The sequence below is a fragment of the Limanda limanda genome, chromosome 20 (assembly GCF_963576545.1).
Source record: "Limanda limanda chromosome 20, fLimLim1.1, whole genome shotgun sequence".
Lineage (NCBI taxonomy): Eukaryota > Metazoa > Chordata > Actinopteri > Pleuronectiformes > Pleuronectidae > Limanda > Limanda limanda.
Window position 1 is genome coordinate 7,387,081 of NC_083655.1, and position 15,015 is coordinate 7,402,095.

Here is a 15,015-nt window from a genome sequence, read left to right on the forward strand (position 1 = left end):
TTTTTGTGCAAAATTAATAAACTAAATCCTACAATACTGTGGAGAGCTTTGTGATGACCTTCACACATTAGTTAAGCAGAAATTTAAGTATCAGCGATCTCATATCTGAACGTGTGTGAAAAAAAAAAACTAACAAACATCTCTCGGGTTTTACATATTTATTTTTGAGTGTTTCCTTCATCTTTCGTAGTGTTTAAAATCAAATGTTTTTGTTGTTTATTTAAAACAGGAAATACCTGAGGGCAGAAAATGGTACATTTTCTATTTGTAGGTAGGATCCACAGATTCTCAAATATATATATAAACATACATGTCTGTAGTAAGGAAAAATAAATCTCATAATCACAAAATACTGCATCATCATACACAGAGTATTAAACTGTAACGTTTGATTTGGACTTTTTTTTCTGTTTATGTGTAAATACTTCATTTATTCGTACTCATATAAATGAAAATGCTATATAGACATTCGTGAGGTTAGATACCAGTTCCTCAAAGATAGCACATCAGCAACATGTATTTGTACCTTTTATATTCTCTTCAAGACAACACATGTTACATGCTATATAAAGCACTACGGTTAAGTCCATTTGGCTTCATAGAATTTGTTTTCCTACAAAAGTTGCATAATGATATATACATTCAGATACTCAGTTGCTCATAGAATACAGTTTTATTGAATGCATCTCAAATAACCATAAAAAATATAATAACCAAAATATCAATATATATATTGATGGTTTGGTTAATTTGAAAAATTAAAAGTCTCCTCCGTCTGTGGTCGCCCTGCTGTATTGCACTTGCTGGTAAAGTTGGACGGGTTTTCACTCTGGAGGAGAAAGGCATCTCTTCAGTGTCGGAGAGATTCCGCTGCAGCCCCAGGCTCATTTCAAATTTGTCCCTCTGCTCTCTCCGTGAGGACTCTCTCCATGAGCTGCGTCCGTGGACCTGTCCTACACAGGGGAAGTCTAGCTGCTCACTGCAAGCTTGCTGCCAAGACATCGCTATGATCCGGGTGATCGTAGAAGAACTGCAGAAAGAATACAGAACAATATTAGGACACAACTGCGGGGAAATTTCTGAGCAAGAAGAAAACAACTGCAAATAAAACAAAACAAAAGCAGGCACAGAAAAGACGGGAATCGACGTACGAGCCTCAGCTTCCATCTCACAGATGAAGCTTATGAGATCTTCACAGAGGAAATCGTTCCATAACCCTTCATGGATGAGCCCGGCACAGTCTTCTCCCATGTCATGCCCATGGCCCCAGTTGTCAGGCTGACCTGGCTTCCACTTCCTGCAGGCAAACAACAGGGGGCGATCTTACATCACATTATTACATCTGCAGTTGAAACCCAATGCAACGGGATAAAGAAAAAAGGAGGAATTCCATGATTGGGTATTTCCTTATTCGCAAAAGTGCAAATCCCAGGTTTCTGTGTTCAGATTTGATTTAATACTGGTCCGATGAATTTCACAACTTTCAATGTTTGCCTGAATGTTGGATTAGTGCTTCTGTTGTCCAGTCCAAGAAAAGTCACTGCTCTCATTGGACCTTGCGTAAATGACGGTTGAATGAATTTTAAGGTCTTTTGTTTGCAGGAGCAGCAGGATTGAGAAATGGGAGTTTTGCAAGTCTAGAAGTACCATTAAGTTAGAGATTTTCACAGGAATGTGAGTGTTTATTTGGTGTTATTTCATGGAACTGCAGAACCCGCAGCTTAATCTTTAAATTTCTATGCTCAGTGCTTGTTATTATCATTGGAAAGCAGTGATTTTTGTGCTCTGAAATGAGATCTCCATCCCAGGAACAGAAAATCTTTCCTATGATAGATGAAGTTTTTGATATAATACTGACGTGAAAGCAGGTTGAGTCCCGTCCAACCAGCGCCACACATTCTCCTCTTCCCTGTCGGTCAGGCCCATCCAGAAATAACCTTTTCCAAACGCCTGCTTCTGCAGCCAAGTCTGAGGTCACACAAGAACAGAAAACATCATTACCTGACACATTACGGAGCAATGACATGTAAATAGATCCGATTAGGGAATTTCATTAGCTGATCAGGGACAGAAATGGAGTCATAACTAGTCACCTGTTCCTCCATGTCGCTGATGATCAGCAGCGAAGCAGATTTGGATTTGCACGTCGCTCTCGCATCATCGAAACTGTGCAAGTCTTTGGAGAAAAAGTAGCACTTGTCTCTGTAGTTTATCCACTCGGCCGGGCATCCTGCAAAACAGGGAGCGATGGCATTTACCAAATTGAAAGGCATCACGAAGGAGATCCACTCCAAAATTTAATGTGTTCTTCCTTTGGTCGCATCCCAGCCCTCCACAAGATTTCATGGAAAACAGTTTTTGCCTAATCCTGCTAACAAACAAACGAAAACATTACCTTCAAGGCAGAGGCAAGGAGTAGATTAAAACTTATCTCTTTTGTATGGTAAATACAGAATTAAGCTACAGTCAGCAGGTATATTTGCTACCACCCATCACTTACCACAAAGCTGCTGCTGCTTGTAGGGGGATTTCGTTCCCTGACAGACAGGCTAGCTGTTTCCCATTGTTCCCAGCCCTAGCTAAGCTAAGATAAGCAATAAGATAATCTAAGATAACCAGTTCCTGCAAGTAACTCTCTGCTTGACAGAAAGAACATTTGAATACGTTGAATCTTTTCACATTTTGAATTACACATTATTATGTTCCTATATATTGTCATGCTAGCTGACAGAGACGCAACTTATATTATTTGATCTCTACATCGGAGCAAATATGTTACAACAAAATAATGAGGGAAATTACCGGGGGCCCATAGTGTAGGAGTTACTGCCTCATCCTGCAAAGACACAGGGTCCATAGGAATTAATGGAACCCGGAATGGGATCCCTGGATGTCCCGGTGGCCCTGCTGGCCCCTGAGGCCCCAGTGGTCCGGGCAGGCCCCTTGACCCTGGCTCCCCAGCTGGTCCCACTGAGCCTCTGATACCTGGTGGGCCCTGTGCCCCCTGCGGGCCAGACTGTCCATCTCTTCCAGGCAAACCGGCAGAACCTGGCTCGCCTTTACCTCCGGGAGGACCAGCCCGGCCACCTGACCCCCGAGAGCCCTTGGACCCAGGGTTGCCAGTTTGGCCTGGTGGACCTTTTGACCCTGGATAACCCGGTAATCCTGGAATACCCTTCTCTCCTTTGGGTCCTTGTATCCCTGAACCACCCTTTTCCCCTTTCTCTCCTTTTTGGCCAGGCAGACCAGATGACCCCTGAGATCCTCTGTCCCCTCTTGACCCTCTGGGACCAGGGGGACCTGTAACACAAAAATTACTAGTTAAAATTTACACCACTCCAGGTTGACACCTCTAGTATGCGATAAATGTGAAGCTAAAACCAGCCACAGTTAGCTTAGCCTGTTAGTCTTTAATACAACTCTTGGAAAAGCTCTAATTTACATTTTTGTTACCACTGGACAAAGGCTGGCTAGCAGTTTCTTCATGAATCCAGGCTGTGTGCTAAGCTAAGCTAACTGGCTGCTTGCTCAAGCTTCATATTTACTGTACTAGTCATTGTACTAGCACATTATCGTATTTACTTGAAGCCATACATCCCTCACCCTGTAAAATAGTGAAGTTGGTTATTAGTTGCGAGTGCTTGTTGTCCACCAGTTTCATCTCCTCCATGACAATAGAGAGGTTGGTGACTTCCTTGTCCACACGGGCTGCCAGCTCTTCCTGCTGTGACCTCAGACCTGATGCATCTGTCCTCACCTCTGTCATGCTATTGTTGAGGTTTGACAAGAAGTCAGAGTTACGGCCGACTGTCACGGAACAAGAGCGTAAGTCTTTCACGTTCAGGTTGATGGCGCCCAAGAGCTGCGTGGTGAAGCTGATATTGCCGGTCACGCGGTCCATACTCTGCTCGGACTCATCCAGGCGAACCTCCAGCCGGTCAAACTTGGTGGACGTGAGGTTGCTGAAGTCCCTCTGCTGATCCATAATCTCCCTCAAGGTCTGGTCATGAGCTTCAGCCAGGCTGCTGGTGTTCTGGAGCTGGTTGGACATTAAAGTCAGCTGTGATCCCACATCCTCCAAGCCATCGGTGTTGGCCCTGGCCAGAGTCGAGGCATTGCTGGCCAAGGTTTCCAATTTTTCCACTTTACCCCGAAGCCACTCGGTGTCGGAGCGAGTCTGTCGGCTTGTCTGCTCAAGGTTCTGAAAGTCATTGCGCATTTTCTGGATGGCCTGGCTGGTGTCATCCACTGAGCGCTGCAGCGCGCCGATGAGGCCTCTCTGCTGGGCCTGGGTGAGGTTCAGTTTGCTGATGCTGAACAGCGCCTGGTTCTGGAGCTTCACCTGCTGCTGCAGTTCTGCCTGCAGCTGGACCGTGTCTTCCTGCAGACTCTCAATGAGGCTGCCGTGAGACTGCAGGGTGCCATTTACAGAGCGTAAGGTAGCTGTGTTGCTCTCTTGCACACCCTGGATGGAGCCCTGGGTGCTCTGGATGTCTGAGCCAATGTTCTGCAGCTGACTCAGCTTAACTTGATCGCTGTGGATGTGTTCCTCCACTGCAGCAAGCTGCCGCTGAAGGGTCCAGATGTTGTTCTTAAAAGTCTGGATCTCTGTGGTGGTGTTCTCCGACTTCTCTCCCGTTTGATCGTCTAAAGCAGAAATTTCCACAATCGATTAAATCATTTGTAAGTTTCACTTCAGTGTTAATCCTGCGTCTGTACTCCAGACTTACCGAGCTTTTTCAAATCAGTCTCCACAGCCACTATCTTCCCTCCATAGTTTGCGATACCTTCAGACACGCTGTCGACTCTTTGCACCACTGAAACAAAGCAGGAGGACAAAGGTGAGTCGGTCTCATCACAGGCCTTGTCCTTTATTAACAGAGCAGAACTGCCTGCAACCACAGACATCATTTATGAAAGGGATCAGAGAGGAAACCAATGAAATTCACTGACATATACAATAAGAGATGCGTCTACATATCTTGTAGGCATGTAATAATGGTAGAATTGATTATCATAATCTCTGGGGTTCTAGGTAATGCAATTACATTCAGGGTCCGAGACAGAAGAGGTAGAACTTTGACAAAAAGACACAGGAAGGAAGGAGGAAACTGTGATTCAGCAAAGATGCAGTGGAGTGATCAATGACAGAGACGGGGGAGACACTGCTGAGGCCCCCGGGGACAGGAAGTGACCTAGGGGGTGTCTTCAGTAAACAGAACGGATCAAAGACGGCCCAGAGGAGACAGACGCTGTGGCACGGAGGCTCTTCACGCCCCCACCGGCGACACCAGCATTCATTTCCTCTGGAATGTGTCTGGGATTCCAGGGAATCAGCCCACATCTACCACCAGCCTCGCCAGGGGGACACTTCTTTTAACTGGTAGTTGCATGAGCTCCTCTGCTGGGAAACTGTGTCGAAGCTGTGTGGAGGGCGGTTGAGCCACAGGGCCGCCACCTCCAGAGGTCACGACACGGGAAAGACATGATTCCACACAGATATGGAGCTACAGCCAGCAGCCAGGTAGCTTAGCATAAAGGATGTCGCTGCCACAGCCACAGGCAGAACTGCTTGCTATTACACTACACACAGTTTTGTACTGATTTAACAAACAATACATGTTAATAGTATTGTTTGTTGTTACATGCAAATCTGTTGTTGGATTCTGTTACTCTCCAGCCGTTTTCAGATATGAACTCCGGAAAAAAGTCGGGAAAATTGGGTCAGGAAATTTTCTGGACTTTCACATCAGAAGAATGCAGGAGGAGATTTCTTTAGATCAGACCAGTTCACAACAGCAGGAACATTTCTGGTGAGGGCTAGTGTCTGGGGAGAGCAGCAGGAGATAGGACATAACTTATAAATTCCGGTGAGGAGATCACGGTTTTGTTGTTAACTCATTGACACCGGTGTTGGCCCATTATCGCCAAAACCTCTCAAATCGTATTGTATTTTCAAGTTTACATTTTGTCAACGTCTTCTATACATACTGCTCCTATTTCTAATCCTGAGATGTTATATTTTTCAAGTTTTACATCCGTCATGTGGTAGAAAAAAGTTTTTTCAGACATTTTCCTGAAAATGGCCAGACTGCCTGTTGTGGACCAATCCATGCTGAATATTTCACGTTGTATCCAGGCTACTATATTTCCCAAAATGTAAAAACATCCTTTAAATCTAAAAACTTCAGCAGCACATGGAAATGTATTCTTCCCTATACAGACGTCAAACAATATAGTCAGAGCGTTTTTTTGCGTCCTTTCTTCGCCCTCTTTGATGAATCAGAATCCCAACTTTCAGGTTTCAGTCATGAGAGAGAATGATCAGTTGGACAGGAAATGTTCCACACAGAAAACCAAATGGTGAATATTTCCAGAAACACAGGAAGTACAGTCCAGCGCTCTAGAGCACAAAACACACTTTGATTCACGTCCACCTGAGGCACATTGTTTCTTTCAACGACACTTACACACTGGAAACTGAAACCAACACAAACAGACTCCCACACACAGAAACCTTTGGGCCTTTTCCACACGTTCTGTTCCTGTGCCGGCCTTCAGAGAAACTCGCTGCATCACCCTGCAGCAAAATTAACCATAAAAAACACATGCGAAGAAACTGGAATTGCATCGGGGGCCTCAGAGGGAAGCATTACTTTGGCAGAAGACTTCAAACGTTGTTAAAAACGCTGTACCCAGAGTGAAGTCTCTCCAGCTCTTGTGTGGGTGGTTCCTGAAACTGAGTGTCGACTCAGTCCAGGATGTCTTGTAAAGTCCAACTTCCCTATATGCACAAAGTCAGAAATAGTAATAAATAGTTACGATGCAGTGAGTGAATTGTAAACTCCACGCTTTATTGAGCAAGCATCTTAAACCTCAATGCACGACTACTACTGTACATGTTCTAATGTTGAAAAAGATGGGGATAAACTTTTAATGCCTCTCAGGCCACAAAGAGTCAGCAGCCCAGGATCTGGTTGCTGCTGGTTGTACCTGCAGCCTGCAAGACACAACTCAGGACTGAAAGAGTAAACTCTTCTGCACATATTTAATGAAACACTCTGGTGTTCGCATCTGGGATATGTCAGCTGTTCTTGTGGATAGTGGGAAGAAGTGGAAAGTCTTCTTACTTATTTTTATCTCTTATCTATATTGTATGTAGAGCACTTTAAGCTGCATTTCTTGTATGAAAGGTGCTGTACAAATAAAGTTTATTACAGGAGACACTCAACCAGGGTCATCCACTTTCCTCTCTACCACACCACTGAGGATGCTTTGCTTCTATGACACCGCTCGTGTGCGTATTTAAAATGACTCTTGAGAGGATGAGAGGTAAACCACACGGGTCATGTCCTCTCCTCCAGTCACTTTCCTTCCAGACCTTGAAGAAATCAATGAGATTTAAATCCTCCGCAGCCCGGACGTCAATCAAGACAACGGGCTGCAGGGAAAAGGAAGAGGTCACTGAAAATGTCTCGCATCAAAACAAAAAACCCACAGAGGACGTTTGTGTGGGTCAGCGATGGAGAACGGAGAGAAGCACACGTGTTAAGTGCGTAGAGAAAACTCTGGGTCTCTACATAACCATCTGGAGCTGGGAGTGTGTTTAGGCTGAGCCGTGGTTCCCTTGAAACAGCAGCGCTCCAGTGCCAGTAAAAACCCAATTTCAGTGAAATCGCGTGGAGTTCAGTCAGCGCTCATCTGGGATCAATTAGGCCTCGTGGAAAACACGCAGCTCGGAACAAGTAGGACCGAGTCGAGCTCGGGGACTGAGGGGACATCATTGTTAATGTACTCAAGACACACAGATAACCCCTCGAACATGCTAGCTCCGTGCCTTTTCCCCAAATTGAAAGGAAGGGGACGAGAAAACAAAACATCGGTCACATATGGGAATGTTTAGCACAATTATGGCACGAACATTCAGAGTTCAATTCCCCGAAAGACGACCCTGGAAAAAAAAGGAGAAAAAAGCCGACCAGGAAGTTCAGTTCCACAAAGACCGAAGACCTTCCCCGGGCCGGTGTGAGCTTTGGGGGTGTTGGTAAAATAAACCGATGAAAGCTTGTGAGGTGGAGACAGAGGGGGTTGAAACGTAAAAGGTTCTTTTGAATCCATATTACAAACTAACCTCTGGTGGTGCAGTCATGTAAATAGTTTCAGATAGTTTCTGCCTCCACCTCGACACAAAGATGGGATTGTGTTGAAAAGTACATTACTTGAAGAGTCCCAGCTACTATGAACAGTTTTCATTGGATATATTCTTTCCACTTTTCCAGAGCAATGGATCTGTATCGACCAGTGACTCCATCACCTGAGAACATTGATCTCATGCTTCACAGACAAAGACTCACTGTACTCACTGTTTCTCTCCTGGCAGCATGAAGAAGAAGAAACCAAATCATTTGATATTAGTTAGATCTCTGTAACTTATTCATTTGGACATTATTTACAAAACAATCTGCATCACTGGGATGTTTAATGCTTATCTGCAGTTGTTTTTGTGACCAGTGGAGAAGGGTCTTTACCTTTATATCCCAGTGCAGCAACAGCGATGGTGAGGAGGGTACACAGCACATAGAGCAGAGCGATGGAGGTCTTTAGCGCCCATTCATTCTTACACTTGGTGCACTGGGTGCCCTCCTGGATGGCTGTGTAGAAACAAAGAAAAGGACACATGATTCAACACATTTCGCTGTTTTTTGTAAAGGTCTCAAAAGGACATGAGTGGGCAGAGTCCCACATCTGGACAAATAGCCGTGGAGCCTCCATTAAAGAGTCCAGCGGTTCCCTGGGGGGCCCTGCTGGTGAAGGGGCAGGGGACACGTAAACAACCCCCCCATCACCGACTTGTTTACACTCAGCGACGTGCTTGTTTTCCTGAACTCAGTCTTCACTCAACAAGCCGCCACAGAGATTCCTCTCCCGGCGAGTGTTGCACCAGAGCGACCTAAACCTTTGTGCCACAGAAAAGAGCAGCGACTCTCTACGTCTGCACTTTTCTCATTATTCTTGCCGTGTCAGGAAAACGGCGTCAAAGTAAAAAGGCCTGACGGATACACTGGTGGAATATTTCTTTCTGACGAGATCCTCCATGACAGATGAGTGGCGAGATCCGCGGCGTTGACAGTCACACAGCTGTGTTTCATTCCCAATTCAGGAAGTGTGCGTGAGTGGAAAGGTTGTATAAGTGTGTGTGTGGGGGGGGGTGTTCTGGTTTCCATTAAGCTGGAAGGAAATTCACTCCACATTCCTTAATATAAAAGGTATAGTAATACTATAAAGAGTTAATACCTGACTACTTCAGATCCAGATTTAGATGAACGCCACCAGAGAGAGTTCACCACACATGCAGCTGCGAACGCGTTTTAGATGATGAGGTAATTCTTCAAACAAATTAAAAAGGCAGTGTTCACTGGCTCCTCGTTGGGGGTTTAAAAGCCAAAGTTAACAACTCGACTTGTCCTCGGTGATGTGAAGACATCGGTGATGATTAGCAAAAAGTTAAACACCAAATGCAGCTGGAAGGGAGTTCACTCCGCTCCCTGGCAACCTCAGAGAACACGAGATTTACCGTAAAAAGAGCATGGGAGGTCCTGCAAAAAATAAATAACCGCATTTGGAAATAAAAAAAGATATTGACGTATATGTTTTCTGATGAGTGAGTCACTGCTGCACAGAGAAGCCAAACTAATGTCAGAAACAGCGTCACCGCTACAGTACCACTAATCACCGAGCATGACTTTCACATTAGAGTGTGGATACTTGACCCAAACTTTGTCCCATCGTGACCCAACGGGACCCGAAGGACCCAACGTGCCGGGTTTGGACACAAATTAAAAAAATTATACTAGGGTTCAAGTCGGGTTCAGTCATGTCTAAGATGTGTTAGTAAACAGTTTCCTTCTTCAACATTAGCATTTATTTGAACTGGTGTTTCTTGCGACCGGAAAAGTCCAGTTTTCTCGTTTTAGCTCTTTTTTCTTTCTCCACCATCTAAATGTTTCACAGTTTGTTGTTTACTGATGATTTGGGAGCTAACAGGGATTTTATCAAAGCTTTTTTTTGCGGTTGGATAAAAAGCACTTATGAGAGCCATGAGAATCTGAATAAATGACCCCTTTCATATTACATATAGTTATTTGACCCATACTTGCAAAAACTGATCATTGCAGCTTTAAACTGGGCTTTAATGCGTTCCACAGTTTCAGCTCCTTGCCAACACAAATTACACAACTGCCAAATAACAGACCTACTTTACTGCTTCTGCCTAAAGCTGCAGTGAGAAATCTGTAAATAAATCTCATCTCGACATCCATAAATTCCGTCGAACTGTTTGAAAGTATGACATCTGCACGTAAACCAAGATCAAATATCGTGACTTCTGTTGTTTTCTTGCCAAATTCTCCACATCTTGATAGCACAAGAGTTCATTATGTGGGAGGAAAAGTTTGAAAAGGAGTGAAGACAGAGAGTGGACCGGCACGATATGAGTCAAAGAAATTAGCGAAATGCACTTGCAGTGTTGTTCTAGCTGCTTTCTGTTCGACCACACACACCTGAGAGTGACCTCAGCTTTTAGAGCCCCAAAACATGGCCGATGCTTACGTCCAAATCACGTAAAGCGTCTCTGTGGGCTCCTTAAAATGTATTAACAAGTGTTCATGCCTGAAGGACATTTGTCTTTGAGAGAGCACTTCCAGCCCTGGCTGTGGAACAAGTTGCACAGAGCGGTAACCACAGCTGTGTTTGAGATACCAGGAGTTACCGAAGTCTTCCCTCACCACCGGTTTAACTGTAAGCATGGAAGTGCACGTTGGGAATACGGCCACGACCAATATTGCATTGAATCATTCATAACTACTGACATGTTTGGAGCGTCAGCTCAGGCTTCCACAATAGAGGAAGCATATCAGTTCATCAGTTCACAGTAATCACAGAGCTGCTGCCCAAAGTTACTGTTCCAACCCAAACACTCTGACAGTGTTTACAAATCTGCTGCGCTGAAATGATACCAAAACACTTCGTAAGGGTATAAAGTATTACACAGGGAAAACGGCTTTTCCATCTCACTGCACTCTTGAGTGATGATTCCTCAGATGCTCCGTGGATAAGTGGAGAGTTTCGGGGGTTGGCTGTCAAATATGGAAGACACCTGGCATAACACAACACGCATGGCTGACAACACAACAACAACACGGGGAGATTTGGGTTTCGCAGCTCGGAGCGGACTTCAGATGGAGCAGCTGTAATCCCTTTCGAGCCCCGAGTGTCGACACAGCAGTGGACGGGCCAGCGCTCCATCAGGGGTCGCGACCTGATTGCTGCTCATTTCCCAGCGGGTGACTTCCTGGTTGAGCAAGACAAATAAGGAAAGGATACAAATGCTGCATTGAACGGCCGAAGGGTAGGCTTTAGGATAACGTTGGTGTTTTTATTTAAATGTGTGGAAACCATCTGTTTCCTCTTTAACATTCTTGTACTTCTTTTAAATATACAAGTACATCGTCAGCATGGGTGACGATATTGGTTTACGGCTGTACCTGAGTAGCATGACAGCAAGTTGACGCAATATAGGAAACAAGCCAGATATGTGCAATAATATTTTATTACTAAAACCACTTACTGGGATATATAACTTTTGTTGAGAACAGCTGTGTCTCTATTCAGGGGCGGCTAACTCCGGAGGCTGCGTTTAAAGACTGATTGCATCACAGCGGCAGAACTGGTTTGGCCCTTTTGGAAGGATCCCTCCAAACAAGAGATGAAGGCTCCGACGGATGGATCCTTCCCGGCCAAACCAATCCCAAGATTCATTGGATTCCCGCTTCTGTGGCTATCTGTTATCAGGCTTCAACTGAACCAACCAGCTAACCTGACACATGCTAATAAAACAAGATTGCATCCACTCAAAGGATGCAACCCCCGAATTGAGTCACAGCTTGTATTGCAAAATTCCTGTCCTCTGAAAGAACAATTTGATGGAATGCACACAGTGGGACAAAAGCATATCACAAATACTATAAAAAAAGAATGTTATTAATTACTGGGATGTTGCTTTTGTTGGTACAGGAGAAAGAGATTTCAAGCTAGATTTGATACAGTTCATGTTTCAAAAAACAAATGCTTAAAAACCTAAATCTCACATAGCGTGAATTGCAAGTATGTAAGTATTTAATGAAGACGAATAGCATCTAATAGGTTTTGATCCCCAGTAACATACGGCTGGAAGAGCAAACATCATTATTCGGTAACTCAGAGACATCTGGGACCTGACACAGAGTCACCTCCTGTTGAGATGACGAATGGCCAGACAGTCGGGACAAATGTCGTCTTTCGCACATTCTCAAATATCTGCCACACTAACGGAGCCCAGATGCACAAATCCTAACACATGGATGAGATATCTTGAGGTTTGTGGCACATGGAGTATAGCTACGATTTGGGCTGGAGATACGGTGAAAAAAAAAAATATCTGGGGGACAAAATTCTCAATAGATTTTTAAAAAGTCCGCAAGATGAGAACTTGTGGAAAAACACAAGTGAACACCAACCTCCTTGTTCACGGTTTAACATCTGACAGACTTGGTTTCCTTTAACTTGGCGGCTTATCAATAAATTTGGACACCGATTCGTCATCTTTCCCCTTCGCCTGCGCAGTCAGACGCAATCGGATCTCACCGACCGCAACCACCAAGACAACCATCATCCAGCGTGCTCAGACCGCAGGCTGACAACAACACTTTTCGTCGCTCATGGCAAAACAAAAACAATGCCGCTGACACAAAGGCTCTTTCCAAAACGAGAGCAACACACCCATGAGACTGGATTCCTGTCATCGTGTATTTTGGCGCGACAAAGACAACCATTGTTCCTCCGAGATCTGTAATATTTCAATTATAGCCAGACAGCATACATTTTGGGGGATGATGAAGTGTCTCCAAGTCTGTGCGTTTCCTGAGCCTCATTACCTGAAACAAAAGATCAACATGACCGCTTCGCTTGCCCCCGAAAAAGCCAAAATAACCGAGATGAGGCCACAGCCGAGCGCAGCAGTTACATGGGGCCTCGCTCATTATAACATCATGTTTATTTACTGTAAATAGCAGAGACGATGCTATAGTAACGGATGAGAACACAAAGCTGTGAGCTGAGGTCACACAAGCTGCGATTTGGTTCCTCGCTTTGCCGAACACACACTCAAACCTTTTCCGGGAACCAGAGAGCAGATCTAGTCCAGGAGGGCAATCAGAGAATTATACCTGGCACCAGCGACAGGGAGAGGAGTTCAAGACGAACTGCAGGGGTGGACGACGTCAGAAAACACTTAAACGGTAAAATCACAAAGGGAATAGTCTCTGTTGCAACAGTTAAAGGTTTTGAACTGTTATTTGTCACTGGTGAGAAGGAATGGGATGTTTCTGTCTCCAGGAATCACAACTTCTGATTAGAAAGGAAAGCGCTCAATGTTTTAAGAGGTGAAACAGTGAATAGACAGAAAAACTGAAGGAAGAAAAACAGGATGTAAGAAGGAAGAATGAGAGGAGAGATTAAAGAAATGGGGAGAAAACATGACAGAAGAAGTAATGGTAAAATTTAGAAAAGACATAAACAAGTTGACAACAACAATATTTGACTCCCGAAAATAACGTTTGCCAAGATGTCGTTTTATAGACTGAGGTATTAATGTATCTTAATGTAAAAACTAATTACTAAAGTGTTAAAGCAATTATTCTGACCTAAAGAAAGTGCATCAAAGTGTTTGACCACTTGGGGCAGCACATCAAGCAACAGTACACGTCCTTCATGCCAGTGACAGCTGGTTGTTTCTCACTGTTTTGCCTCATCGTCAGTGCCATCTGTCCCTCATTACTCAAAACAAAGAGGTTTTACAAGATCCCTGACACACAACATGATCTAAGCCAAGATGTTTCTCAGTCAGGAGGGAGACGAAGGCCCGGCAGTGAATGACTCATGCACCGCTCAGCTTTCCTCAGTGGCACGGTGAGGTGGCCTGCACTGTTTCATGTGCAGCAGCGAGCGCACCGGCCCATGACTCCCACTGTTTGTGGACATAAATCAGTGAAGTCCAGTGACTTATTGCAGCAGCTTTAAATATAAAGTGAAATAACTCCTGAGGAGGTATATGAGATGTTTAATGCATTCAAGGAGGGGGTTTAATATACATCATTGGTGATTCCCTTATAAACTTTGTAGATTTGTAGCTGAAAACAAGATGAAGGGGATTCTGAAGAAATAGTCAAAGAAATGAGAGTTACATCGCTAACAGCTCTTCTAACGGTACCTCTGGGTCCACGTTGTCTCAAGAGAAGCTCTCCTTCATAGTGGATGTCCAACGACTGACTGTTTAACAGCTTGGACAATATTTCCCGTCCGACAACAAACCCCCTGCGCTCGCTCTGAGCCCCTACCTGCCAATGACGCAATGAGAGGAAGTGCAGAATTAGGGCCAAAAGGGTTCTGAGTTCACGGGATGGCTCTGGGGCCCTGCAGGAAACCGACACCGTCCTCCAGGCTCCATGTGTGGCCTGATTCAGGCTCCACTTCTTTTATTACCTGTGATGGAAACCATGCGCCTCATCACAAAGAGACAGGCAGGCGTGATGCTCGTGGCTGCGTGTGATAGAAGGAGTGAAGACAGGTTTTACGCGTCCGAACGGAGGATGGATTTGGAAATAATGACACAAATGTTCAAAAATAGACGCAATGATTTAAAGGCCTCAGAGGAGAGAGGATGTGAAGTGATGGATGAACTCTCCAAACTACCGACGCCTGTCCTATTCGTCCGCGGCGAGCCAAGAACCTCTCAGGAACTGTGACTCGGGCCAGATCGTCCACGTAAAAAATGGGAAAGAGAAAATAGCGGTCCCTATACGAGAGGATATCACTGACTGTGCTTTGTATCACATCCAAAAAAGACATTGTCCAATCATGAGGCAACCGGGATTACAGTATCCAGCAGCTCCCCGAGGCCCCAGCTGTCTGCCACCTCAC

The 15,015-nt window shown here is 44.8% G+C and overlaps 1 protein-coding gene across 1 annotated transcript; it reads right to left on the minus strand.

Annotated features, from left to right (window-relative positions):
* Positions 1-196: 196 nt before the first annotated feature.
* LOC133027261 (collectin-12-like) lies at positions 197-14,593 on the minus strand. The gene is made up of 9 exons (XM_061094293.1): positions 14,578-14,593; positions 8,529-8,651; positions 4,731-4,817; positions 3,604-4,647; positions 2,803-3,300; positions 2,094-2,230; positions 1,859-1,968; positions 1,152-1,297; positions 197-1,030 (listed from the first exon to the last, which is right to left on the minus strand). Exons 1-9 carry the CDS (start codon positions 14,591-14,593, stop codon positions 1,005-1,007), a joined length of 2,187 nt encoding a protein of 728 aa, XP_060950276.1. The 3' UTR covers positions 197-1,004.
* Positions 14,594-15,015: the final 422 nt, after the last annotated feature.